Source organism: Cornus florida, unplaced genomic scaffold (genome assembly GCF_030987335.1).
Source record: "Cornus florida cultivar Cherokee Brave unplaced genomic scaffold, ASM3098733v1 CherokeeBrave_3.0.0_Hap2_Chr10, whole genome shotgun sequence".
Taxonomy (NCBI): domain Eukaryota; kingdom Viridiplantae; phylum Streptophyta; class Magnoliopsida; order Cornales; family Cornaceae; genus Cornus; species Cornus florida.
In genome coordinates, this window is record NW_026775580.1 from 43,426,231 (window position 1) to 43,452,188 (window position 25,958).

General features: G+C 38.3%; 1 protein-coding gene across 4 annotated transcripts; it reads right to left on the reverse strand.

Moving 5' to 3' along the window:
• Positions 1 to 17,391, reverse strand: LOC132275987 (uncharacterized). 4 transcript variants are annotated; one of them, XM_059777224.1, is made up of 10 exons: positions 16,491 to 17,386; positions 13,850 to 14,974; positions 12,494 to 13,675; positions 12,251 to 12,292; positions 2,616 to 2,692; positions 1,973 to 2,057; positions 1,798 to 1,881; positions 1,572 to 1,673; positions 1,367 to 1,465; positions 1 to 589 (listed from the first exon to the last, which is right to left on the reverse strand). In XM_059777224.1, exons 1-10 carry the CDS (start codon positions 17,250 to 17,252, stop codon positions 479 to 481), a joined length of 3,669 nt encoding a protein of 1,222 aa, XP_059633207.1. In that variant the 5' UTR covers positions 17,253 to 17,386; the 3' UTR covers positions 1 to 478. The 4 variants fall into 4 exon arrangements, 3 of the variants coding, with proteins under 3 accessions (XP_059633207.1, XP_059633209.1, XP_059633210.1); XM_059777226.1 differs by lacking the exon at positions 1 to 589 and adding an exon at positions 602 to 1,242 and having other exon boundaries at positions 16,491 to 17,389; XR_009470816.1 differs by lacking the exons at positions 1 to 589; positions 1,367 to 1,465; positions 1,572 to 1,673 and having other exon boundaries at positions 2,605 to 2,692; positions 16,491 to 17,391.
• Between the last annotated feature and the right edge of the window lie 8,567 nt (positions 17,392 to 25,958).

The window sequence follows — 25,958 nt, forward strand, 5'->3', positions numbered from 1 at the left end:
AGAGGATTAAACTGTGGCATCCACTTATCATCCTTGGTTAACAATTATGTACAACAGTCAATACAATTGTATTAATTAGCTACAAGCTAGGTATTGAACTTCCCTGACTGTCGCTGTTGGCCTATCTATTGATACAAAAAATCATATCAAAAGGGGAAAGTTTTGGAAGGACAATATGAACTTTTATGTTCACAAAAAAGAAGAGAGGATGTTAAGGATGTACAGTATCTACAAATGAAATCTCTCAATTAATGTTGGAGATGATAACCGTACAGGGCAATTTTCCTTCCTCAAATGTTGCTATCTTGGGGAATGCTGATTCGCACATGGATTGTGCACTCAATTGGAGTAAAATTTACAATTGACAGCCCCCAAACCGATCCAACTACTGTGTGAAGCTCGGCACCAGATTCTTGGATGCTTATTTACAGTACAACAAATGCATATATTTCAAAGCAAAATATGTCTTCTTCACTCTTCACTTAAACTGGGCTTTCAGCTTGTGCAAGAAATCTAAAGTCTCTTTATAGGAAGGATCGGTGCGGCTGAGGGGCTTGCAAGAATTTATATGATCTGTGGACTCTAATACCTGTGTCCAAACATAAAAATGGACAATGTAAGTTAAAATATACACACACATAATAAATAAACAAGGTAAGATGCATGTTCAGCAAGAACCATGAAAGGCCTACAAATTCCTATTTGTTCAAAACACCAATTACTTGAAGCTAAAATACCACAACTAAAAAGAGAGCCAGCGAATCCATCTCGATAACACTACCACGATTCCTAATTGTTCCCAAAGATTGATATCTGCAGCCTATTCCTTCTATAAATTTTTTTTATCCCCTGGCAAACTAGGGGAGGGGGGACTCAAACACGGGCACATCCGCTCGGGGAGCTGGGCACTCTACCAACTAGGCCACTAGGTAATTACCTATTCCTTCTATAAATAGGATGCTAGAAAATATATGGTTTTACATCCTTACAGATCTTCCATTTGTAGCTGGAAAATAAGGCATTTCATGCAACCATGACAGAAAAATAGTGGTGAATACACCCATGAGAGACGCGTGTATGAAATCTTGATTAAATGATCCCATGGTAATAAAATATCTCACATCCTCCTAACATCACAATTCAATCATCAAGGACTAGGACAATGGATTAGAATGGCTATCAGATCAGAGAATTCCCTGGAGAAAGGATTTAAAACAGTACAGAGAGATAGGCCACTTGATGCTGTGACACATAACAGGAAGAAATTGTATTTCAATAAGTATCCAAGTAATTTAAAGTCATCATAGAACATAATTGATATGATAAGAAGATTCATGGTACGCTAAAATAACAGTATTGCACTTACAACAAGTTCACCAAATCCAGGGTATGCTGATTCAATAGGTACAATTTCCATTCGGAAGGCCCATCCTCCATAACCTTCAACAATCGGAGTTACCTTGGTCTGCAAAATAGCCTTTAGTGAATCTCACTTGCAATTTAGCAAGCACATTCACCCAAACACGCAAACTTGATTATTTGTAATACCAATAACACGACAAACCTCTTACCTCACAGAAACTGAGCACCTCAAGCAGCCCCTTCTTGTAAAGGTGACGAATGAAGTCGTTGAGCTCTACTAGTCTTGGAGATCCACTTCTTAGCTCCCCTATCTACAAGTGGAAATAACCATCTATTAACATCATGATGTCATAAGAAAACAGAAACTTGGGGAGTACAACCAAGTATTGTTTGGAGGGGGAAAACAACAGCTTAGTACAAAGATCAGATACTGACAGTGGGGGCAGGGCGAAACACAAGGCCCATTCGCCAAGGCATGTCTGCAAGCTTGCTGCCGAAATGTGGACAACTATAGAACACCTGAAACCACGACAATACACTAAAATTTATCGTAAAAATTCAGACAAAAAATCTGTAGCATAAATAACTCCATTTAATGAAGGTAACATACAAGTCCAATGGTGTTGTTAACAAGGTTATCCTTATTTTCTGCTTTTGCTTGATTTAGCATCTGCTTGACAACCAGGCCTCCCATGCTGCACACAGAACCATTAATAACACTAAGTACCACGTGCAAGTGGATGTTAAAAGACTGATTTACTTCTATATCAGTGCTGCAACCCAATAGAAAAAAATTGACTCAGGAAAGGCAAAACAAAAGTAGTGCTCAACTGAGTTTGAGAAGGCAATTCAAGGGATGGGGAAGAGGAGTGTAAGTTCCAAAACCCTAATAACCCATCATCTACAGAGCGAAGAGGAATCCTTATTTTAAAAAGAAAATCTATTGTTGAGTGCATAAAATCAATAAATCAACAACTGAAAGCAATGAAGTCAAAATTTTAGTATTCAAAAGCTAAAATGGCATGCTTTGTCTGTTCGTTTTCACAATCTCTGCTCCGTACCCAAATTAGAAAGAAAACAACAACAAACAAAACCTTTTCCCAACTACTTGGGAACAGCAAAATCTATTCCTTCTACAAAAGAGGTGGTTTTCACATCGATAACTTGTTATAATCTATATATCATGCCATGCCATCCAAATAACCCAGGAAATCGCACGCGCGCGGGGGCGGGGAGGAGTACCATAAACAAACCTATGGGTCACGAAAACAACAGGTCGATTACCGATGCCAGCATCAACAAGCTTCTCTAACAGCATGGAGCTGACTTCCTGTACAAGTTCAATATGGAAGTGTGTTAAACAGTGTCTGCAGAAAATAGCATTTATAAAAAAAAATATGCAACAAGCAAAGAAACTACAGAAATCAAAAAATAAATAAAAGATCTAAACAAGATCTTTTTCGCTTACGAACTGTGGATAAGAGCAGTTAATTAAACATCACAAAATAAAACAACAGTATCTGAACTTCAATTTGTCTTCATGCTCAAACAATAGGCTACCTATCCTTATCTTCTTATTATACGATAAATGGAAAAGGATAGACTCAAAATGCAGACATCAACTAATCAAACTGAAATAGAAAAAAGTTTATAACAGGGCCATAGAGGGATGGGTATAAAAAGAAAGCAAAGGTAACTTTTTTTTTTTTTTTTTCCTAGTTGGTACTCACACACACGTCTCTTCTAAGACTTGAACCCCTGGCCTCCCTTTGGGAAGTAAGAGGCTAATACCGCTAGGCCACTGGCCCATTGGTAAGCAAAGGTACTTATTGCCTATGTTAACATAATAAATCATAGCAAACTTGTGAAGCGAAGTTGTGTTCACCAGGAGATTAATTGTAAAAAGAAATAATTTCCAGTTAAAATTGACCACTACCAGGGATTGACACGAGACCCTACACAAATTGTGTTAACTGGGACTGGATTGAAAAAAACAAAACAGACATCAATTGGACATGCTACATGTTTTATAGGACAATTAATTTGGCAGCACTATATTGAGAGTGGGTCATTTTATTCTTTAAAATATATATTTTGAAAGAACAGGATGAAGGATTAATTTTGTGGTTAGAATTGTGAAGATGCTCTAATACAAAAATAAAAAATAAAAATAAATAAATAAATAAGCAGGACCATTGTTAAACTAGGAAAACAGTCAATGGACTAACTAAAATTAATGACCAAGAGGTAAGCAAGTGAGCATGTTTTCCTCACTAGGTTCAATTACCACTGGGGACATTTTTTTTTTTACATTTGAACTCTTGTACTGTTTTGGGGGAAGAAAACGGAAAGAGATTTTACTGATGTGTTCTTTAACCTGGAGCAAATAGCATTTCAACGTCTCACTCTCTAATCAATGCTCTTTTTTTTGGAAACTTCTTGCTGCCGAAGTACCGAGAGTAGGCACTGACCTTGATCAGGCCAAGCAACTTAAGTACACGAGCTGAGCTTGAACACAGTATGGTAAATTTCAGCAGACTTCAGACCAAGCTCAAACATATCTTCACAATAGTCAACCCAAGCTTGCAAACTTTCAAATGTGTTTGTCTTGGCTCACTTACACCCCTAATAATCAGTAAAGAGGGATGCATAAATAATAAATGTTTTGCAAACAGGCAGGGGGCGATTGATGAAATAGATTGACATTTGTAGAATAGTAAAATTAAAAACACACAATACCAGTTAAATAGAAAAAGAATAGCAGTAATAAGTATAACTTCAGCCATGATTCACAGCACACGATGTTGGGAAAGGACAAATATATTTAATATATGAGCACGGTTAAACTGAATTGTAGAAACGAATTAGGTTGTAAAGAAGAAAGAGCAAGTTAATTGGCAGTGAGTTAACAATGAAAAGACATGACATAGCTAATTGACATAACCATATGCACAAGGATGGCCCACAACTGCGATGAACTGCTAAAGGTGGAAGGATAATGTGAAGATTGAGAGTTCAGATGGTAAAAAGACATGCACCCTCCCAATTTAAAAGAAAATATAGCCCGAGGTGTGAGCAAACTAATTCCTTTAGCAGAAGCGGGTAGTGCTCAAATCAATTCGACTGAACATTCCTCAACTAAATCAGAATATTCAACAACTGCCACTATGGAAAGTAACAATAAAATAATAATAATAAATAAAGAATTTCTATGAGATCCCCCAGATAAAAATTGTTGGAATATTTGACTTATTATTCTTTCTGTAAATAGGCTGTACAGATATGATTGTAATTTAGATCCTAATTTTTAGCTCGTAATTTAGGAGAGTAACGAGAGTTACCTAGTTTAGCCAAACGTAGGTCTACTATTTTATTTATATATATCTGTGTAATTCTTCTATAATAAAGCAGTGTGGATCATTCTTCACAAATTTACATGGTATCAGAGCCTATTTAGGTTCTTCGGGAGTTTTTCCGGCGGCCTTAATTGCTGTCAGTTCTTTCACAGCCTTCATTGTCGTCAGTTTTTCTACGGCCTTCATAACCATTCTCATCTTCCTTCTTTGCGGTCTTTAACGCGCCGTTTGTGACTGCTTAATATTTTTTTTCAGAGTGTCCATTGTCAATCTGTTCAATTATGTCGTCAAAGACCGTGGGGTTTGTGACTGTTGAAAAAAAAAATTCAGACAGTCCATTGTCAATCTATCCGATTATGTCGTCCTCCAACAACCAGGCCTCCATTCACACTGAAAACCCAACCATGCGGATCTCCACTTCCAAGTTAAATGGAAGAAACTTTATGGAGTGGTCCCAATCGGCCAATATTTCCCTGAGAAGCAAAGGGAAAATTAAGTATGTAACTGGATCTGCAAAGCCTCTAGCAAAAGATGATCCAACGTATGAAAACTGGGAGGCCGAGAATTCCATGGTTGTCTTGGCTACTCCATTCAATGCAACCAGAGATCAGCAAGACATATCTACTCCTACCCACTACCAAGGATATTTTGGAAGCAGTCACAAGAACCTACTCCAAGGGAGGTTTTGCCTCTCAAACATTTTGAACTAAAGCGGCAGATTATCAGAACTCAGAAAGGCTCTTCAACTGTCACAGAGTATTATAATGCTCTTAAAGGGATGTTGACGAACTGGATCTCTATCAAAATGTTGAGATGGAATCAACTGCAGATACGAAGAAGATGAAAAACATGCTAGAAAAGGAGCGGGTATTTCAGTTTTTCGTGGGCCTAAATCCTGAATTCGATCAGGCGTGTGGCCAAGTGTTGGGTAAAGATCCGTTTCCCGACCTTGATGAAGCTTTCGATCATATCCGAGGGGAAGAGAGTCGTAAGGAGCTAATGGGTGGTAATTCTGGAGGAGATCCTAATACCGAGAATTCAGCACTTGTGGTGTCCAAACCAGGCTATAATGCAGGAGATAGAAAGAAACCAATAGACAGAGAAGATGTGGAATGTGGTGCGACCACTGCCACAAGTCTAGACACACTAGGGCGATGTGTTGGAAGTTACATGAGAAACCTCAAAACCTGAAAAGTCTTGGCAGCAAAGGAGGGAATTATGCAACAAAACCGGGGCAGGCCAATCAAACCACCATAGTGGAAACAAATCAGGAGATGTTGGGGTTAAACAAAACTGATATCGAAAGGCTTAGGACACTGCCAAACCAACTTGAGGACAGAAACGCAACCTCAACTCCAAGTTCAGGTTCTTGTTCCATGGTTCAATCAGGTACAAAAGCATTAATTTCCTCCAGCAATTATTCTAACACCTGGATCATAGATTCAGGTGCTTCAGACCATATGACAAGCAATTCACTTAATTTTTTTAGTTACTTACCATGCTTAGGAAAACAGAAAATAAAAGTAGCTGATGGCTCATTATCATTTGTAGCCGGTCAAGAAACTGTGAAAATTTCACCCACCTTGTCCTTAAATTCGGTTCTTCGTGTCCCAAACTAGAATTACAATCTGTTATCTATTGGAAAGATCACGAAGGATTTGAATTGTGCTGTTAAGTTCACACCCTCTGGTTGTTATTTTCAAGACCGTTCGGGGAAGACGATTAAACATGGTAAGCTGAGAGATGGACTTTACTACTTGGAGACCGAGTGGAGGAGTGATAGTCAAGGGTCTCAAGGCTTGGTTTCAGCTCACAAAACCAATTTTTGATCAGACTTTCCTTTGGCACAACCGCTTAGGACATCCACCATTTCTGCTGTTGAAAAAGTTGTTTCCTACTTTGTTTGAAAATAATGATGTTAGTAATTTTCATTGTGAGTCATGTACTCTTGCTAAACATCATCGAGTGAATTTTCCAATAAAAGAATTGCAATTTGTCTCTTCATTTAGTTTAATTCATTCGGATGTTTGGGGTCCCTCTCGTGTCACCAATATTTCAGGAACTCGCTGGTTCGTTACTTTTATAGATGATTGCACTCGAACCACTTGGGTATACCTAATGAAATCCAAGTCTGAAGTCTCATCCATTTTCCCTGTTTTCCACAAATTTATCAACACTCAGTTTGGGGCCAAAATTCAAACACTCGGGTCCGATAATGGCAAGGAGTACTTCAACCAAGGATTAACAAGCTACTTGGAACGTGAGGGTATTTTGCACCATTCATCATTCGTTGACACCCCCAAGCAAAACAGGGTGGCTGAAAGGAAAAATAGGCATCTATTGGAAGTAGCTCATGCTCTCTTGTTCCAAATGAACATGCCTACAAACTACTGGGGGAAGTAATCCTAACAGCCACATATCTTATAAACAGGATGCCAACAAAAGTTCTTGAATTCTAGACACCAATCAAAAAGCTCATTGCCTTATTTCCAAATTTCCAAGGAGTTGGCTCTTTATCACCAACAGTCTTCGGTTGTGTCTCATATGTACATGTCCAACAACACTTCCGAAGCAAATTGGATCCTAGATCTGTCAAGTGTATATTCTTAGGGTACTCCTCCACACAAAAAGGATACAAGTGCTATTATTCCCCTACAAGGAAAACATATATCACTATGGTGTGTCATTTGTCAAAAATCAGCCTTACTTTGGGAATTCCTATCTTCAGGGGGAGAATGGTTCGGAAATGGAAGATTGGTGGTGGAATTTGGAAAATTCAAAAACTATGGACGCTGGAGGAACGGATGGAAAGATTGTTGTAGACAAAAATAACTAAGTTGCTGAAGTTACGGAAGGTGCCGAAGAGAATGACAATGGCCCTAACCTGAGTGTTACTCCTAATTCACTTCCTAGTGAACCGCTAACTGCACCTCTAGATAGTCCTCCCAGTCTCCCCACAAATGAAGAAGCAGAAGCCAAGAGACCTAAGACTCCCACTTACAACGTGTACTCCAGGAGGAAAAAGTCCATCATTACCTCACCAACTGCAATTGTCAGCCTTGAAACAGGTAATGAAAATAATCCAAATGAAGGTTCTAGCTCAAAAATTCATTCTAATAATGACCTCGATCTGCCCATTGCTCTTAGAGAAGGGGTTCAAACTTGTATTTGACACCCCATGTCACTTTATATCCATGCAGAATTTATCCCCACAATACCGAACCTTTCTTTCTCAAGTTCTGTCTCAGCAAGTTCCCTCATCTATCCAAGAAGCTTTAACCTCAAAACCATGGAGGGAGGCCATGAATGAGGAGATGAGAGTGCTGAAAAAAAAAAAATCAGACATGGGAAGTTGTTGATTTACCGGAAGGGTAAAAGACAGTGGGCTGCAAATGGATTTTTACAGTCAAATGCAAAGATGATGGCACTTTGGACAGATACAAGGCGAGGCTAGTGACCAAAGGGTACGCTCAAACTTATGGAATAGACTACCACGAGACGTTTGCACCGGTGGCGAAAAAGAATACAATTAGAGTTCTTCTATCTTTGCCAGCAAATAAGGTTTGGCCTCTACATCAGTTTGATGTGAAGAATGCTTTCCTCCATGGAGAATTAGAAGAAGAAGTCTATATGGATATTCCACCGGGGTATGAGCCGAAATCAAGGAAAAATAAGGTACGCAACTTTAAAAAATCCCTCTATGGCCTTAAGCAGTCTCCACGGGCTTGGTTTGGGAAGTTCACTAAGTCAATGTTTAAAAGGGGGTACTTTCAAAGTCAGGGTGATCACACCATATTCATAAAAAGGTCCTCCATTGGAAGAGTCACTGCCTTAATTGTATATGTAGATGACATTATTGTCACGGGTGATGACGTTGAAGAAATGATGGCATTGAAGATTTATTTAGCAAAAGAATTCGAGATCAAAGACTTGGGAAAACTAAGATATTTTCTTGGAATTGAAGTTGCTAGATCTAAGCAGGGGATCTTCATTTCTCAACAAAAATCACCCAAGATCTTCTTCAAGAAACAGGTATGCTTGGCTGCAAACCCAATGACACTCCGATAGAACCCAACCACAAGTTAGGAGGAAAAAGGAAGAAGAAATGGTTGATCGTGGAATGTACCAAGGCCAGACACATACAAGGCCGGACATAGCCTATGCAGTAAGTGTAGTGAGTCAGTTTCAGTGTTATTAAAAGCTCAAGGCGCACCAAGGCGCTAGAGGTCCTTTGCCTAGGCGCGTGGTGTACAATTGGAAATTTAAACTACCATAAAAACATTCATATCTCATAAGTCATATCAATATTCTAAAAATTAATATCAAATATAAAAAAGTAAATCCATCAATTATACAAGCATCCAAGAACCATAAAACAGTGCGCAAGTTTGTTTTCTTGAAAGACAAAACATAATTTGTTTTTTGAAATGCAAAAGAGAGCACAAAAAGACATAAATCTTTTAACAAATAAATAAATAAATAGATTGTTAACAAGAAAAGAAAAGAAAAAACAGAGCCAAAAAAAAAAAAAAACGAAGTGACAGAAGAAGTAGATGAAGAGAGAGAAAGTTCTAAAGAAGAAAAGGAGAAAAAAAACAGAGCCCAAAAGAAAAAAAGAAAACAAAAAACAGAGAGATAAGAGAACTAAACGAAGAGCGAGATGTAAACAAAGATGAGAAGAGAGGAGTGAAGGAGAAGAGAGAAGTAGAGAAGAAAACTGACGTGGCTTTGCCGTTCGTCTCACATTCTCACTCTTTCTCTGTTCAATTGACACCTTGACTCTTGGGCTTTCTTATTTGTTTATTCTTTTAAACAAAAATTCCTTCTCTCGTACACTTGGGCTTTCTTATTTGTTTATTAAGTTGCCAAAAATACCCTTTTTGGCTTAAGAAATAGAATAATCATTTAAAAAAAATATCAATGAGGCGCGCCTGATAAACAAGACGAAGCGCAACCGAGGCGCGTGCCTAGTAAACATCAATGCGCTTGGGATGACAACAAGCCCTAGACCTGCGCCGCGAACAACACTGGTCAATTTATGCATGCCCCACTTAGATCACACCTCGATGCAGTTTATAGAATCATCAGATACTTGAAAGGGACGTCTGGCAAGGGACTCTTATTTCGGAAAGATAAGGAGCTGAAATTAGAAGCATATACCGATGCCGATTGGGCTGGATCCATGGTTGATAAGCGGTCAACTACTGGCTACTGTACCTTCTTAGGAGGGAATTTAGTTACGCAGAGAAGTAAGAAACAACCAGTGGTTGCTCGCTGTAGTGCAGAGGCAGAATTCAGAGCTATGGCTCAAGGGATATGCGAACTAATCTGGCTGAAAATGATACTCTCAGATTTGAGGGTAGAAGTGAAGGACCCAATGATGTTATACTGTGATAATAAAACAGCTATAAATATAGCTCATAATAAAGTACATCACGACCGGACCAAACATGTGGAAGTGGATAGAAATTTCATCAAGGAAAAATTGGACTTAGGACAAGTTTGAACTCCATACGTTCCATCCTCTAAACAGATTGCTGATGTGCTCACTAAAGGATTATCTAGCACAATTTTTCATTAGATTGTTGACAAACTTGGGATGCAAAATATCTTTTCACCAGCTTGAGGGGGAGTGTTGGAATAGTTGACTTATTGTTCTTTCTGTAAATAGGTTGTACAGATATGATTGTAATTTAGATCCTAATTTAGCTCGTAATTTAGGAGTAAGGAGAGTTACCTAGTTTAGCCTAACGTAGGTCTACTCTTGTATTTATATATATCTGTGTAATTCTTCTATACTAAAGCAGTGTGGTTCACTCTTCACAAATTGACATAAATATATTAGGTCAACAGAATTTAGCTTGGCTATTTCTGTACAAAATAGAGTCGGTATGTTTTGTTTTAGCACTCGATTATCATATCAAAAGTTAGCTAGGTTAGTTAGTTGAGTTACCTCTGTCCAAGCGGGAATTCAAAGCTTCAATCATGGGCAAAAAGGTAGATACAACTTGCAAGCTATGCACCCACCAACATTAGGGTTCCATATGCATTCATCTATTTTATTAAACATGTTAAAAGAGTTTTCAAATTATATTGTTTCAATCCATATAAATATGTTCTAATCCATTATGCTTGAAACTATTTGGAAACTCAAAACCCAATTGGACAAGGACAAGGAGTTCGATCAACCGAAATCTGCGGGAAGATATGCTCCAAATATAACTCAAACCCTCTAAATCCTAATCCTTCCATCCCTCAAAGTATATATAAAGACACTATGTTTACAGAAAAAGTCAGACAAGCACATGCAAGCATATGTAAAACATTATTCAAAGCAATGTGATACAATTTTAGAGTGTATACTAGCAATTGAATTACTATGTTTTGTATCTTTCATTTATCATCCATTCATATAGATGGTGAATATGTTTTCAGTGTTTTATCAATTGGATTTGAGAGCTCTAAAATATTTCAACACTGCAAGCAATTCTCACACTAAAAGGATCAAATGTTATAGTCATCATGGATATCAAAACACTAAAGGAGGAGCAACCCACGTGAGGAACGAGTTCACTGACTGTCAGCAGTAGAGATCGAGGAGAATCATCTAGTTTGAGTTTGGATCATAAGTAGCTAAAATTCTTGAGTTAGATTCCAATAACAGAGTTATAAGCCTTTCTTCACATAGTGGATTTTATCTGCCTGTACTACAATTTTTCAGGCTGGGGATCTCCATATATAAATCTTGTGTTCATGTGTGGATGTTTTTATGCTTTATATTCTCCATGCTATTTTTTTTTTTTTTTTTTTTTTACACACTTTACAAAATTTAATTGAAGTTATTTTTTGTTACTTAATTTTTGATAAGTTGTTAAAGTTGGTTTTAATATTGAATTTTTGTTAGAAGTAGTTGAATAGCTCTCAAGACCAATCCAACCCCCACTTCTTTACTAGATTTAGCTTGGGCCACTCTAACATCAGAGCTGCCTATGGTTATGATCCTTATTCTACAAAATAAAATACAAAAATAAAATCTTGAAAACAACTGCATACTGTTTTAGTTACAAACAAGACAGCTAAAGTAAACTATATATATATATAGATGTAAATAAAAGGATGAAAAAAAAATCTATAGGTATACATGCATATAAAATATATGGACAACTAATCATTACTTGCTAATATTTTATCATGTGTGTTTAACAATAACTACCCAATTCACGTTTACTAGCACTAAAAGAACAATTATAGAATTGGCAAAGAAACCATGTCCCAGTAATCCAAAATCAAAATCTCTCAGGTTCACTGTGTGTGTGTGTGTGTGTGTGCACACGCTTGTGTGTTTGTGTGCGCATTTGTAAATATACCAATATATATTTTGTAAGCATATATTTATGATTTAAAACCTCTTATACATATGGTTAATAAATCAGTGGCAATTTTAACTCCTCAAAAGAATACCATATCATGCATTAATAACCCAAATAGCATGCCTTATGATGTTTCTTACTTGTCAATAAAACATTACAAACCTGAAGAGGCAAACTAGCTCCAGACCACTGTGTAAGATTACTCTGCATCAGCATTCAATCAGAGGTAAGAGATCATCATGAAAATTTTAACTACAAAACATGCGCAAGTAGAACGCAAAAGAACTCCAATGTGTTCAAGGAACTAATTTACATAAAAATAAAAATAAAAATAAAAAGGAAATCTGGATGTTCTAGAACTTTTTGAATTACAACAAGACCAGAAGCACCAAATCTATGACAAACCTTGTACTTTATAGAGAACAAGCGGGCACGAGGGAAATCAGCTGAAAGCCATTCTCCAGGCCAGAATGTACCTTGCTTCCCTGCCTCCTCATCAATCTTCTCTACAAGACCAGACTTAGTTGATTCCTTGTCCTCGGCTAAGCGCCATGTCTTAAAAGGCCCACCACGCAGGCCATGAACAAAGACAACATCCAGTAAAGGAACTTCAGACTGTGAACAACTCTCAGATCTATGCGTACAAGCACACAAGTTTTTACCATTTCCATCACTGGTTGCAGATATATCCTCATTCTCAACAGAATCATCATCACTAGGTGATGATTTATCAACAGAGTTTGGCTTCTTTGTTGGCATTCTAAAATCAGTGTCAGCATTTATTTTTGCAGGACACTTCCAATGTGAAAGTTCGGGATTAATTAAAAATATCATGTCAGCAAAATAAGGGCAACTACGGTTTTGGTTCACAAGGTCAGTATCATGAATATTATCATTTCCAGAGCTCAGGTCAAATTGGTCATTGCAAAACACATTCAGCAGTGTTGCTCTGGCATAACTTTGAATTTTAGCATCATTGCAACCTTGGATCCTCCCATTAGCACAATCCTCAAGCCATTTACACCATGTATCATCTGCTACAATCATTTTTTGAACCTTTGGGAGGACTGAAAGAATAGTTAGCAACCGAGCTGCATGCCTTCTAATGTGACCAGTAGGTGGAACTCGGACGCTAGACGGATCATTAGTATCTACAACAGAAGATTTACCAGGAACACTAGTGACCCGCTCTTGTGACTCTAGTGCTCTTGATGCATCATATGCTTCGTTTGCAGCCAATTGCTCATAATCATCTCGCAACAAAAAACGCCTCAGCAAACACAGAACCCCAAAATCAGCTATTTTGTTTTGACATAGAGAATCTTCAGCACAGACTTCTGTCAGTGCTTTGATACCTTTAAGGGTAGCCAATGCAGAATCCGCAGCATCAATTTTAGGCAGATTATCTTTCTTCAGGTTTTTGAATGGTCCAGCAAAGGGTTCAAGAGCAAGAAGATCTGCTAGAGGGTATGCATCAGCACTATCAGTGGGTGCTCCCAGCTGATTTACTGCTAGATTAACTACAGCACTCGCCAACAGATTAGCAGTCTGTGCAGCAGAAAGTATATTTGTTTGATCTACTTTCGTCTGCAAATATTAAGTAGCTTCATGAATAACATCACAGATATCTGAGTAGATAGTATATATAGTTCTCAACATAACTGTTAATAGCATTAGACTACAATTACTTTAATCGGTTAGCATCTGTATGCAACATTATTAACTTTTACAAGGAAAACAGAGGAAAAAGTATATCCAGACCTTCACTTTGTCATTTTTAGGTTGAGTTCCTTTGGTTGATGTTGTCTTCAGAATATCAGAAAGTAAAATAGCCAGCCATCCTTGGGAAATTGGTATGGAAGATGGCCCATGGTCTTCAAGAATGCGTGAAAGGATTTTTATAGCTGAAGATCGTATAGCATCAGAGGAGAATTTTCCAAATATCCAATGAAGCAAAATACCTGACCACTTTTGACTTTCTTCAAAAGATAAATGCATGTCCCCGGTAGAGAGCGATTCTAAGGCCTTTGCTAATGCTTCTTGCACATTCTTATGCTTTGTCATTCTTTTAGCAGTTTCTCTCATCAGATTAAGGCCCTTCTCCATTATGACCTTCTTTGCCACAGGGCATCTCTCAATAGAAACTAAAAATGCAGACAAAGCCACCTGAGTCAAAGGGATGTCTTCTGTCTTACTTGCTTGAGAAACGGTAGAAAGAAGACTGGAACTCCAATCAGAAACAGAATCATTTAAGGGTAAACTGTGGTCCTCTAACAGCAACCGAGCCACCAAACTCCCATGCCATTTCACAGATCTCTCAGGTGCCATTAAAGCAGTCATGACAGCACAACCATCCTGATCTAGTTCATTAATATGAGATCTATTCGCCTCTGATGCCATTGCCCAATTTGCTAATGCCCATGTCGCAAAAGGTACTGCAACATGTTGACAATGCAAATCATCCCAAAGTCCAGGAACAACATCCGGTGCTTGCGGAGTATTATTTATTTTGTTAAACAAAAGGTTTTTAGGAGTATATTTAACTGAATCTGAGTCATTGACACCAGAAGACTCCAATTCCATCATTCCGTTAGTTCGTGAAAGCCCTACAACTGTTGTACCTCCAAGAATTTTTATTCCAATCCCCCTCATTCCTTTCCCACCATTTTCATCATCCTCAGCTCCATGTGACTCATCCAAATGCATCCCACCTTCCTCAATGACTTGAATGGCTGCTGCGATATCTCTCATTTCAGCATGTTCTGGCAGTAATGGTTTAAATGATACCTTGTCTAAGCTCTCAGTGACGATGTCCATGATAGCAGCGACAAGCATGCTTCTACCTTTCAAAGAATCAGAAACATCGAATGAACTACGTCTTGGTTGCTGCTTCCACAGAAATACAATAAATCAATGGCAAAAAAAAGAATTCAAAAGCATCACAAAAATCATTTGCACAAATTCTAGGGGATCCATTTATAAGGCCAGCATAATCCAATTAGACCGTTGAAGAAACAAAAAAGGAGCTATTCTGTTACTAAATGAAACCACATTAACAAATAGAAAACACCAATCCATTTGATATAGCTACAGACTGCAAATATCTTAAATGCATAATGTTCTAGACAGATAGAATATTACTTTTGGTTTTTTGTTTTGATGCTATTGATATAAATTGTGTACTGAGATGACAATCAGCTCTATTGACTACAATTGTATTGCCAAAACACAATCAAAGACCAAAAACTTCATCTAAGCATCAATTGTTTTATTGCAATCCATGCCATGAAAATATATATATATATCATGACTTCATGAGAAAATATTGATTTCCATTATAGAGTTACACACACTCTCTCTCTCTCTGATTATTGTAAAGATATAGTTTTTCAAAGTAGCAAAGACACAGAAGCTAACAGGGGAAAAAAGAAAAAAAAAATAATAATAAGAGCTCACGGAGCAAGAATACAATATGATACGGATATGAGAACACGACAAATCTTTAAAAAGAAAAAAAAAAAAAATTTATATATATATATGTAGAGGGTATACATGACAATACATAAATTTTAGTTTCAGAATTTTTTTTAGAAAAGTTTGTTTTAGAATTTTAATTAATTTTCTAATTTTTACACTAAAAATCATATAATGTGGACGATAATGCAAATGTTACTCCCCTATTACATCATTCCATTGTATTTATTTTCTTGTGCTATATTAGAAGTTTTCTTTACAAGCTTTACTTAGATTTGCTTAAATAAAAGGAAGGTTGGATACTTCAAGAATGTTTTCACCTTGTTTTTACGAGGATGAGACTGCTTACACCTTATTAGTAAAAGTGTTCTGGCATCACTCATTCATGAGTGAGATTACACTTCATATTGTTAACCAAGAAGTTTGTTTTAACACTTTAGGATGTGCCAGCCAAGTCCAAAACAACAAATGATTTTATAATTATGGACACAATCACGACATGTGGGACATGAGTCATCAGTGCCTACACAGTATCAATGTCCGAACACATTTGAAATGGACATGACACCTTCTGTACTTATTAGCTTTCTCTTTGCCTCAAACTAATTCCATGAACGAGCTTCATTGTGAAAGGATGTTATTTTTCCTTCAGTTTTGACACTGTAAGCTTCATTGTAAAAGATTCATCACAATGAACCAAGCCTCACAGTAATTCAACAACATTTTACAATTTTCAGTTCAAACCAACAAAACCTAACTAAAATTTCACTAAATTCAATGAATTCAACAATTGGGGGTACGACATTAAACTACAACATAAGAATTAATCACGTATATCTTAAACAGTGATTGCAACATGATTGCTAAATTTGTTACTTATTTAAAACTTAATTAACCACGAGACGAGAAAATTGAAAGAAATACTCACCTTTTTTGTTTTCTGAGGCTGAGTAGTGAAAATAAACCTGAGAAGGTTGGGAACAGCGTGAGGCCTCCCAAGAATCATTTCACACACATTCGGATCAGCAATCAAGTAAGCCAATGCCCTCGCAGCCTCCGCCTGTGTCCCACAATTGTCCCCCGAGGTAGCCACCGTCTCGAGAAGCCAATCCAACACCGCACCGCCACCAGCACCTACTATCGCCGCCCTCCGGCTCGCATTGGCGGCCGCAATGTCCGCGAGAAGCGCCGCAACCCTAAGCTCGAACCCGGACCGAACCCCGTGGTTCGCCGAAGAAAGCACCGACCTCAACGACTGCCACAACACAGAGGCCGCGACTCCGGTCTGCTTCATCCGGTTGACTATCTTCTTGAAACTCTCATTGTACCGTTCAATTGCGTGATCGAGATCGTCATAAATACGATACGATCTTGGTTTCGATTCGTCGTTGGGGTTCGTTGAAATTAGGGCGTAAGAGGCGACGATGGCGGAGATTAGGGTTGCGGAGATGGCGAGGGCAGAGCTGCGAGAGAGAGAAGAAGAAGGGAGAAGAGAGAGAGAGGTGGGGTGGTGGTGGAGGATTGGCGGTGAAGGGACACGTTGGGGATTGTTGAGATCCTTTGGGCATTGGACGGAATTTACTTCGGGGTGGCGTCGTGGTGAGGCTGAAGAAGAAGGCGGAGATGAGAAGGTACGGCGGAGGAGAGAGAAGCGAATACAACGACGTGTTCTGTTACAGAGACGAAGCATAATTTGTGACAAAATGTGATTTTTGTTTTTTGGCGGTTTGAGAGATGGAAAGAGGAGGAAGAAGAAAGTTACTTGTAGAGAGAGAGAGAGAGAGAGAGAGAGATTGTAAGAATCGCGAGGGAATTGCTTTGAGAAGATGCGAATTTGCGCGAGAGCGATAGTAGTTATTGAATTTTGTCCAAACGCGTTCTTAAGAGGGCTGGGCTGGGCTGGCTGATTGAAAACGAGTGTTTTTTAGAGAGGTTTTATTAAACAATTTCTAGAAAATTGAATCAGAGATTTTGTAAAATTTTGTGTTTTGTCTTAAAATTACCAAGTAGGCCCTTAATAACTCAATTCATGTATAATTTTTTGGGCATTGCCCAATATTCTATTTGATAGAGCATCTAACTCTTTAAATTAATATGTCCGTATTCGAGTGGGTAGATATACATTGCAATAGACTTCAAAGGTGTGAGCACGTGGCTAGATGTAATGAGGGTCATTTGTCCCACATCGAATCCAGATGGGAAAATGATTGAGTATAAATGGGTGGGTATGCAGTATTACTCAACAGTTTGAGTTTTTGGATAAATGAGTAAGCGTTCATCCGTTACAATTGGTATCAAAACCAGACATAATCCTTGATCCGGTGTCACGCCAAGTGCCCGACCCCGAAGGCATCCGGGTGAGCCAGCCCGAGTAGGCAGGGTGACTAGAGCCGCAACGAGGGTGTTTCGGTTTGGGTGCGAAAAAATGTAACAAGGGCCATTTGTTCCATATCAAATCCGGATGAGAAAGTGATTGGGTATAAATTGGTGGGTTCGTATGCAATACTACCCAACAGCTTGAGTTTTTTGGTAAATAAGCAAGCGCCCACCTATTATACTAGGGTTAGTGAATTTACGTTGCAATGGACTTTAAAGGTGTGGGTTTATGGCTAAGGTTAGGTATGCATTGCAATGAGACTTTATGATTTTATGGGACAGTCATATTTTTTGGGTTAAAGTTGATTTTTTAATCTTAAAATTTCTTATATTTCAGTACTATCAAACACCACCCTAAAAGTATATGCTATGAGAGAACCACCATTAATATGTGCTTTTTATTTTAATTTTTAAGAAAATAAAAGTGTTGGTCCCCATCTTTAAATTAGGGTTTGCCCTTTTTAATGTCAAAAAGTATGGGTGCACAAAAGAACCGGAACCGTTTTTTCTGATTCTCACTATTCCGGTTCTGGCTTGGGTTTCGAATTTAAGAACCGTGGACATACGGTTCCGGTTCTGGTTCCAGCCCGTGGGAACCGGTAAGAACTGAAACCGTATATACATATATATATATATATATATATATATATATATATATATATATATATGTATTATATATTTAATTTTATACTAAAAAACGAAGTAAAGATAAGTCGCTGGACCTGAAAAAAACCATATTTTTTTAGTTTTTTGCCCTAAATGTCTCACTCTCTCAGTCTCTCCAGTCGCCTCCTCTTAAATTCTCAATCTCTTATGATCTCATCTTAGGATTTGACAAAGTGACGAATGCCCAAGTAGATCTGCTCTCAGTGGTTCCGTCTTTGTTTTCGAGGTTCGATGCGGTGATTAAACTCGCTCTGAAATGCGATCACAGATCTGCGAGCATCGGCGACGAAGCTCTCAAGCTCATCTCTTTCCGATATCGAAACCTAACCCGTCTAAAGCTCTGTGTTTACAGAGAGTTGACCGACGCTGGCATGTTGGTCATTTGAGGACATCATTATCGACGCTCCTGATCTCCCCGACTACATCTCCAACCTTCCCGACGAGTGCTTAGCTTCCATATTCCAGTCGTTTGGCTCCGGTTATCGAAAACGATGCTCTCTTGTCTATCACCGGTGGTTTCAGATCGAGGGACAGAGTCGTCACCGTTTCTCTCTCAACGCCCAAGCCGATCTACTCTCGGTGGTTCCGTTTCTGTTTTCGAGGTTCGATGCGGTGACTAAACTCGCTCTGAAATGCGATCGCAGATCTGCGAGCATCGACGACGAAGCTCTCAAGCTCATCTCTTTCCAATGCCGAAACCTAACACTTCTGAAGCTCCGTACTTGTCGAGAGTTAATGGTTCCATACTATACAGTTCCGGTTCCATTTTTAAGGAACCCTTGTGAACGGTTCCAGTTCCGGTACTAACCGGAACTGTGAGAACCGGAACCGTGTGCACCTCTATCAAAAAGCTGTCGCAGGTCCATATATGTGAGTTTCAAGTGGCTTTGGTATACTCAGTTCATTACATAGGCTTATAAGGGTAGCATTGTCATTTTACATTCATGAGATATCACTTGAGATAGCTTAAGGAAGCTATATTGTATTGACATTGCTCATTACAGTCAAATTAGGGCTTACAGGTGTGGTTCAGAAGGTGTTATTTGGCTACAATCATTCAGGGGCAATTAAGACTTTGCACACATGCATTCTATCATTATACATTTGTGTGAGATACTGCATTGTATTGCATTGCTCTAAAATACACTTTGATCAAGTATTCATAGATGCAATATATTGAAAGTGTCCCTTGCAGGGGTATTTTGGTCATTACAAATGAAGATCAAATATGTGACATGTGTCATGTGGTCCTAGTGTGAGAAAATGAGGCTTGTTATGCATTGCTTAGTGGTTACGCTTAATATATATTCCTGTGTATCTATATATGCAAGCTATCAAAAGGCAAGCTCACTAGAGGACAAATATGCAAGGTGGCAGTGGCATTATAGTCCTTTGCTGAAGGAATATGTGATACACCCGAATTACCACGGGTAGGTTGGACAGGCCCACACCCGAAAAACACGGGGGTATCAAAACAATTAGGCAATAATCGAAGACAGAATACAAAAAGGAATAAAATAGAATAAATAATAACTCTTAAAGAAAACTAAATTAATAAATATAACAATTTCTGATACAAAATTTCCATATAATAAATAATGAATCTCCAATATACAACTCGGGAATTCGCATATCATGGACCCCTAATAAATCTCAAACTGAAAATAAACAAATGTCTAATAAACTGAAATAACTAATCAGAAGATAGAACCTTACATCGATGACACCGGAAGAGTGATGATGATTGATCTCTAAACCACACGAACAAGCTATACATCTGGAACCGACAAAGACCTGAAAAATATAACAAAGACCTGAATAAGTCCTTTATACGACAATCCAAACAGAGACCTCAAAAACTACACATCTATAGCTAACTCATGCAATAGCTACATAATCGATAAGTATATAAATATACACACTAAAGACTCTCACTGAATCAAGGCAGACTCAATCGTGTAGTGAGTATCTCATGCAAATCGCATACAAAAGTGGTCACGAGTCCTCCTTCTACCATGGCATACACATCCCTAAATCCACCCATCTTAACTAGTAATATACGTCTCCATCTTAACCATTGATCATGAGACCTCGAGGTCATATCATGGTACACATAATATCACTAGAGATATAACTAACCATATCGTAACAATGGTGTACTAAAACAATAATCAAACCCATATCCTAACAATGGGTTGAAAATTATATAAAAATATATAATAGTCATATCCTAATAATGGTATGTCATCCATATCCTGACAATGGCATGACATAGAACCAAATCTTGACATTGGTACACTAACACAACTGACCATACCCACATCCTAACAATGGGTTGGAAAACATCTATAAAAATATATAATAACCATATTCTAACAATGGCATGTCATCCATATCCTGACAATAGCATGACATAGAACCACATTCTGACAATGGTCCTCAAATAATCCAAACATATATATATCATGTTTAAGATTATACAATACAGATATGCAATTGATTAAAATCATATCATATCATAACAATAAATAACATATAATTTCATATTACTTGGTGTGTGTCGAGGCAACAAGCAAAAGGTGTAGTGTGGCCAAGTTTAAATTTATGAAATGCCACTACCACTTTTAACTAAAAATATAGTTAGGGAGAGTAGGGATCGTCCCAAGGGATTGGAAGCGTACTTTTACTTGGAAACAAGGTCTGATTAGTAGGTCGAATGATCAAAATGTGGTTTGATTGGTTAATTAAACTACAATTTTGACTAAGTGGATGCAAGGTAAAGCAATTGAAATAACTAAATTAAGAAAGTGTAAAGAATAAGAGATGGATCTTGGGACCTAGAAGTCACTACTAAACATCACCTTCCTAGACACTCAATGTGTAATGAATGAGGGGGATTATGTGTTACAATACTAGTGTGTGTCATTAATTGAATCAACAAGTATGTATGACTAATTAAGTATACATTGTCTAAACAAACTAATGAATAGCACAACATATCAAATTAAGCCATTATTCTTTCCCTAAGTCCACAATCAATACACATCATTAAAATTAGAGAAATATATTACTTGCATTCATAAGTATGGAACATCAAACAACAAGCATGGATTGTCCTCCCATCTAATAAAGTAAACCAACTACACTACAACTAAGTTAGGGACATGAAAATTAAACTAAGTAAACTAAAGAAGAGGCACAATCCATCAAGAAATGAGCATGAACCATCAAAAAAATCACAAAAGTATTCCATGAAAGCACCATGCCTTGACCATCACTAGATTCGTAGTATCAACACACATAGACATGCATCAATATCACAAAACCTAGAGATAAACACATGGACATCTATTCTAGCATACATAGACATATGAATAGAATGAAATGATCAATTGGAAGAATTAAACGACATAAATCACGGTAGAAACAATATTTATATATATATCAAAGGTCAAGGCAAGAATTACAACACTAATCCCCATTAATTACAAAACATCAAAGTCTAGGAGGCATGCTTAGGGCTAGCTCTAGCCCTAAAAGAATGGTTTAGCCACTCATTGATGTTGTCATCCAACCCTCAAGGGCCATCTCCATAGTTGAATTGATCTTTTTCTCCTTGATGGAAACCCTAGATGAGTGGAAAGACTCTCAAATGGTGTGTGTCTATCTAATCTCTAGACTCCTCCAACCTCTCTTGTGTTCCTTTCTCTCGAAGATTGTATATGTGTAAAATGGGGCTCAAAATCCTTATATAGGTAGCTCAATTATCACACCCAATGGTCAGACCTCGTGCACTAAGGCCTCCAAATAATTGCACCACGAACACACCTTTTAATTGGCTGGAACTCTATTTTTCTCGCACTTGAGGAGGTTCGATCGATCACAAGGATGGTCAGATTAATTGAACCTTGGTGGCGCCTTTTTGGAATAAGACAAATCTGAGATATTTTTGGGATATTTTGGGGAAAAGACAAAAATGGTAGGCGGGGATAAGATTAAGGGTGTTCGATTGATCATAGAATTATTAGATCAATCGAAGAAGGTATTTTGGTGAGGAAAATGACAAAAGGTTCAATCCATCTTAGCTTTGTTAGAACGATCACTGTGTGATCGATCTGAGCTTGGTATGATTGATCGAAGAATGCTGCTTTCCACCTCTTTGCTTCCACTTTGCTCCTTTCTTCCATTGAGCTGGATATTGCATCTTTTATCCTCTAATTCAACTAGATAAACTTATTTTGGGGATAAGTACCTGAAAAGGGCAATAACATGAAATTAGTTAAAAACAAAAAAATAAAATAGATAAAGTTCCTAGAATACACGAGCTTAAGGGGTTTAAATGCGCACTTTTTCGCGCTCATCACACCCCCAAACTTAAATATTGCTAGTCCCTAGCAATGGACTACAAAGTAAAGGAATAAAATGAACAACTAAACAATTATAATTTAGAAAGCAATAAATGGATAACGCCACTTTCGTAGGGAACATGATTACATTTAGCGTATGCAACAAGCCTTTTAAACCCCTAGGTTACCCCTAGTGGACAAGTGAAGTCACGTGAGGGTTTCCAGAAATGATTCCCACAAACATTAAGCTCATTCTCACAAAAAGAGGCACCAATATTGTAAACAACCATTGGGAGAAAACTACCTTAAGTATGCAATTTTTCAACCATTTCCAAGCAATCTCCCAAAATCTCAATATCAAACAAGCAAAATATGGTCCTCCACACATCAAGAAAATGATCATGCAAATCAAAACAACTCTAGAATCCTTTTTGAGTGAACCGACATCAAATATATTGCTATCTAAGCCAACTAAAGAAATGATCACATCCTTACCCTCAAACTAGCACACAAATCTAGTCCCGATCAATAAAACAAAGAGTGAACCTTTTTATTAAAGCTTCATTCAACTAGGTACGCTTATTCTTTTCACTCATTTTTTTTTTTTTTACTATCTTAAGGATCAAATATGGAAGCATGGTACAATGTGTTGATCTATTAAGCTTTCTAGCGATCCATGACGTCGAGCGTTAGGTCAATGACTCCCAAACCGGATAGCTTTAGGGCATTAGATGTTTAAACACCCCTAAGGACTTACAAGCTCAAATCAACTAGGCTACAAATCAAGACAACCTCCATCTAATCATTTCCCACTTCTCACCTTTTGGGAGAAGTCCTCACACTTTTTTTTTTTTTTTTTCCAACATTCAATTATTAACCTAGAGTTTGGGCCCTCCACCTTTCGGAGTGAGAAATTCAATACTTGATGAGGTTAGAATCCCAACTACTCAATGAAAAGGGATTGTTATCCACTTTTGTCAAAATGAAAGCTTTTAATGCACTGCTAGCCCAATTGGGATATAACCAATTCAATAATCAACAAAGTATGTACCCCATAAATGAATGCTAGTGTGCCCCTGTACTAATGTAGAATCCTAGAGTGAATCTCAAAACAATCACAAGATCAAGATGATGTGGACCACAAATGTAAACAAGATATCAATTTTTCGAAAAATTTACTCCTAAATGGCATCCACAAGCATACAAGGAGTATTGGACTCTCAAATCAAACAATTTTAAAATTCTAAGCAATATAGTCCTCAAAAGATCAAAATCATAGCTAGCCATGGACCAATCATAGAAAATCCCCCAAATACACAAGTCATGTTCACAATGTTGAATTGAAAACAAATATTGCAAAGAACACACATTACCTCCAAACTAAAATGTCACAATGTCCTCAATGTGCAAAGAAAACAAAAGGAAAGAGTATACCAGTGCAGCTATGGCAAGGAATGGCCAGGACATAAGTATCTGAAGTGGGTGGTACAACCTCCCCAAACTTGGGATTAACTGTGATCCTAAAAAGATGGCACTGAGATAAAACCTCATCAGATAATAAAAGGGATAATAATGGTGCACAGTGGGCATGCTAGTGCAAGTGGGATAGGAAATGAAATAAAGAGAAAAAGAGAGGAATAAGTGTGGTCCTGAAAAATTTTGGGCAGCACTCTCTCTCACTGAAGTCATTGGGATGTACCTGATAATGGAGTCAATACAAATAGACGTATCAATACATAAACTGACAACCAAAAAATATCATGCATGGAGAATAGGATAGAAATAGTATCAAGTACATCACAGTATCAGGGCCAACATACTGGCCGCAAAAATATAACAACAGTATCAAGATGTCAAAGTAGCAGGCAAAGATCACAGATATATATAAATGATAAAGGGAAAGAAATGTCAGGCAGAAAAGGTCAGTCTAACAGGGCGTGAATTACCGATGTCTCTGGAAATGCTCTGCAGGGCAGTCAGGACGTCAGCATGAAGAGTAGTCACATTGGTGCTGAGAGAGGCTACATCTGCTCAGAGGGAGACTACCGCATCTTCCAAGGTCTAGATACGCTCCCCCAAGCTGGGTGTCTGAGCTGGAGCATCAGGAATGACTGGATTAGGAGACTGATGCACGTCCGACTCTACTCCTGTGAATATAAGGGTGACTGCACCGGAGAGTGATGTGGTGACTCTTTTGGAGGCTGCTGCTCCAAATCTAACTCCATGTGTGCATCTGCAGCCGCCGATGCATCTGCTGGATCATCTGCTGCTACTGTTGCCTCTGCTGGCTCTAGTGCCTTGGCTGCCTCTTCCATCTCTGCCAACTCTGCCTCCTTAGCTGCTAAGACGGCCTCATCCTCTAGACTTTTGATAAGAGCATTGTAGCTCTTATTCTAGTCCTTCTTGCCATAATGGCAAGCCCCTATCTCAGGACACTTGTCCGAGTGAAAAGGATAGTGCTAGTCCTAGAGAATTTGTGTAATCAAGTAAGCGAAGGGGAAGAATTTTCCCCTCTTGGGCTTGGTCTTGGTCTTGTTGATATAATCTATGTAGAGTTTCATCATGACACTCCAATAGAGTGCAGGAACTGAGAACCAATACCCGGTGTAAAAGGCATAAAGGGCTGCTAGATAATCGGAGCGCCTCTAAATCTTATGCCCTGCCATAAATACATTTCGGAATAACACCGAATCGAAGAACCATAGGTTATCGGGTAAACGAGTCCTATTGGCAAAAGTTTCACCGGCACTAGCAGGCCAGTCAGAGTGGTAGCCATGTCTGCGTTAGATGGACTCTAGAGAATAGGTTAATCAACGCTGAGAGGGCAAACATGAGGGCACTGGTCCGCAACTCCGCCAAGTTACTCGGGGCTGGCCAGAGGTTCTAGTAGAACAACCGGACGAGCCGCGGGTAAACCAGATTGGCCATCGGGGCCAAGATAGGTGAAATGTGGCATCGATCAATCTCATCGTAGACTGCCTTGGTCAGAATCGACCGAGAGAAAAATA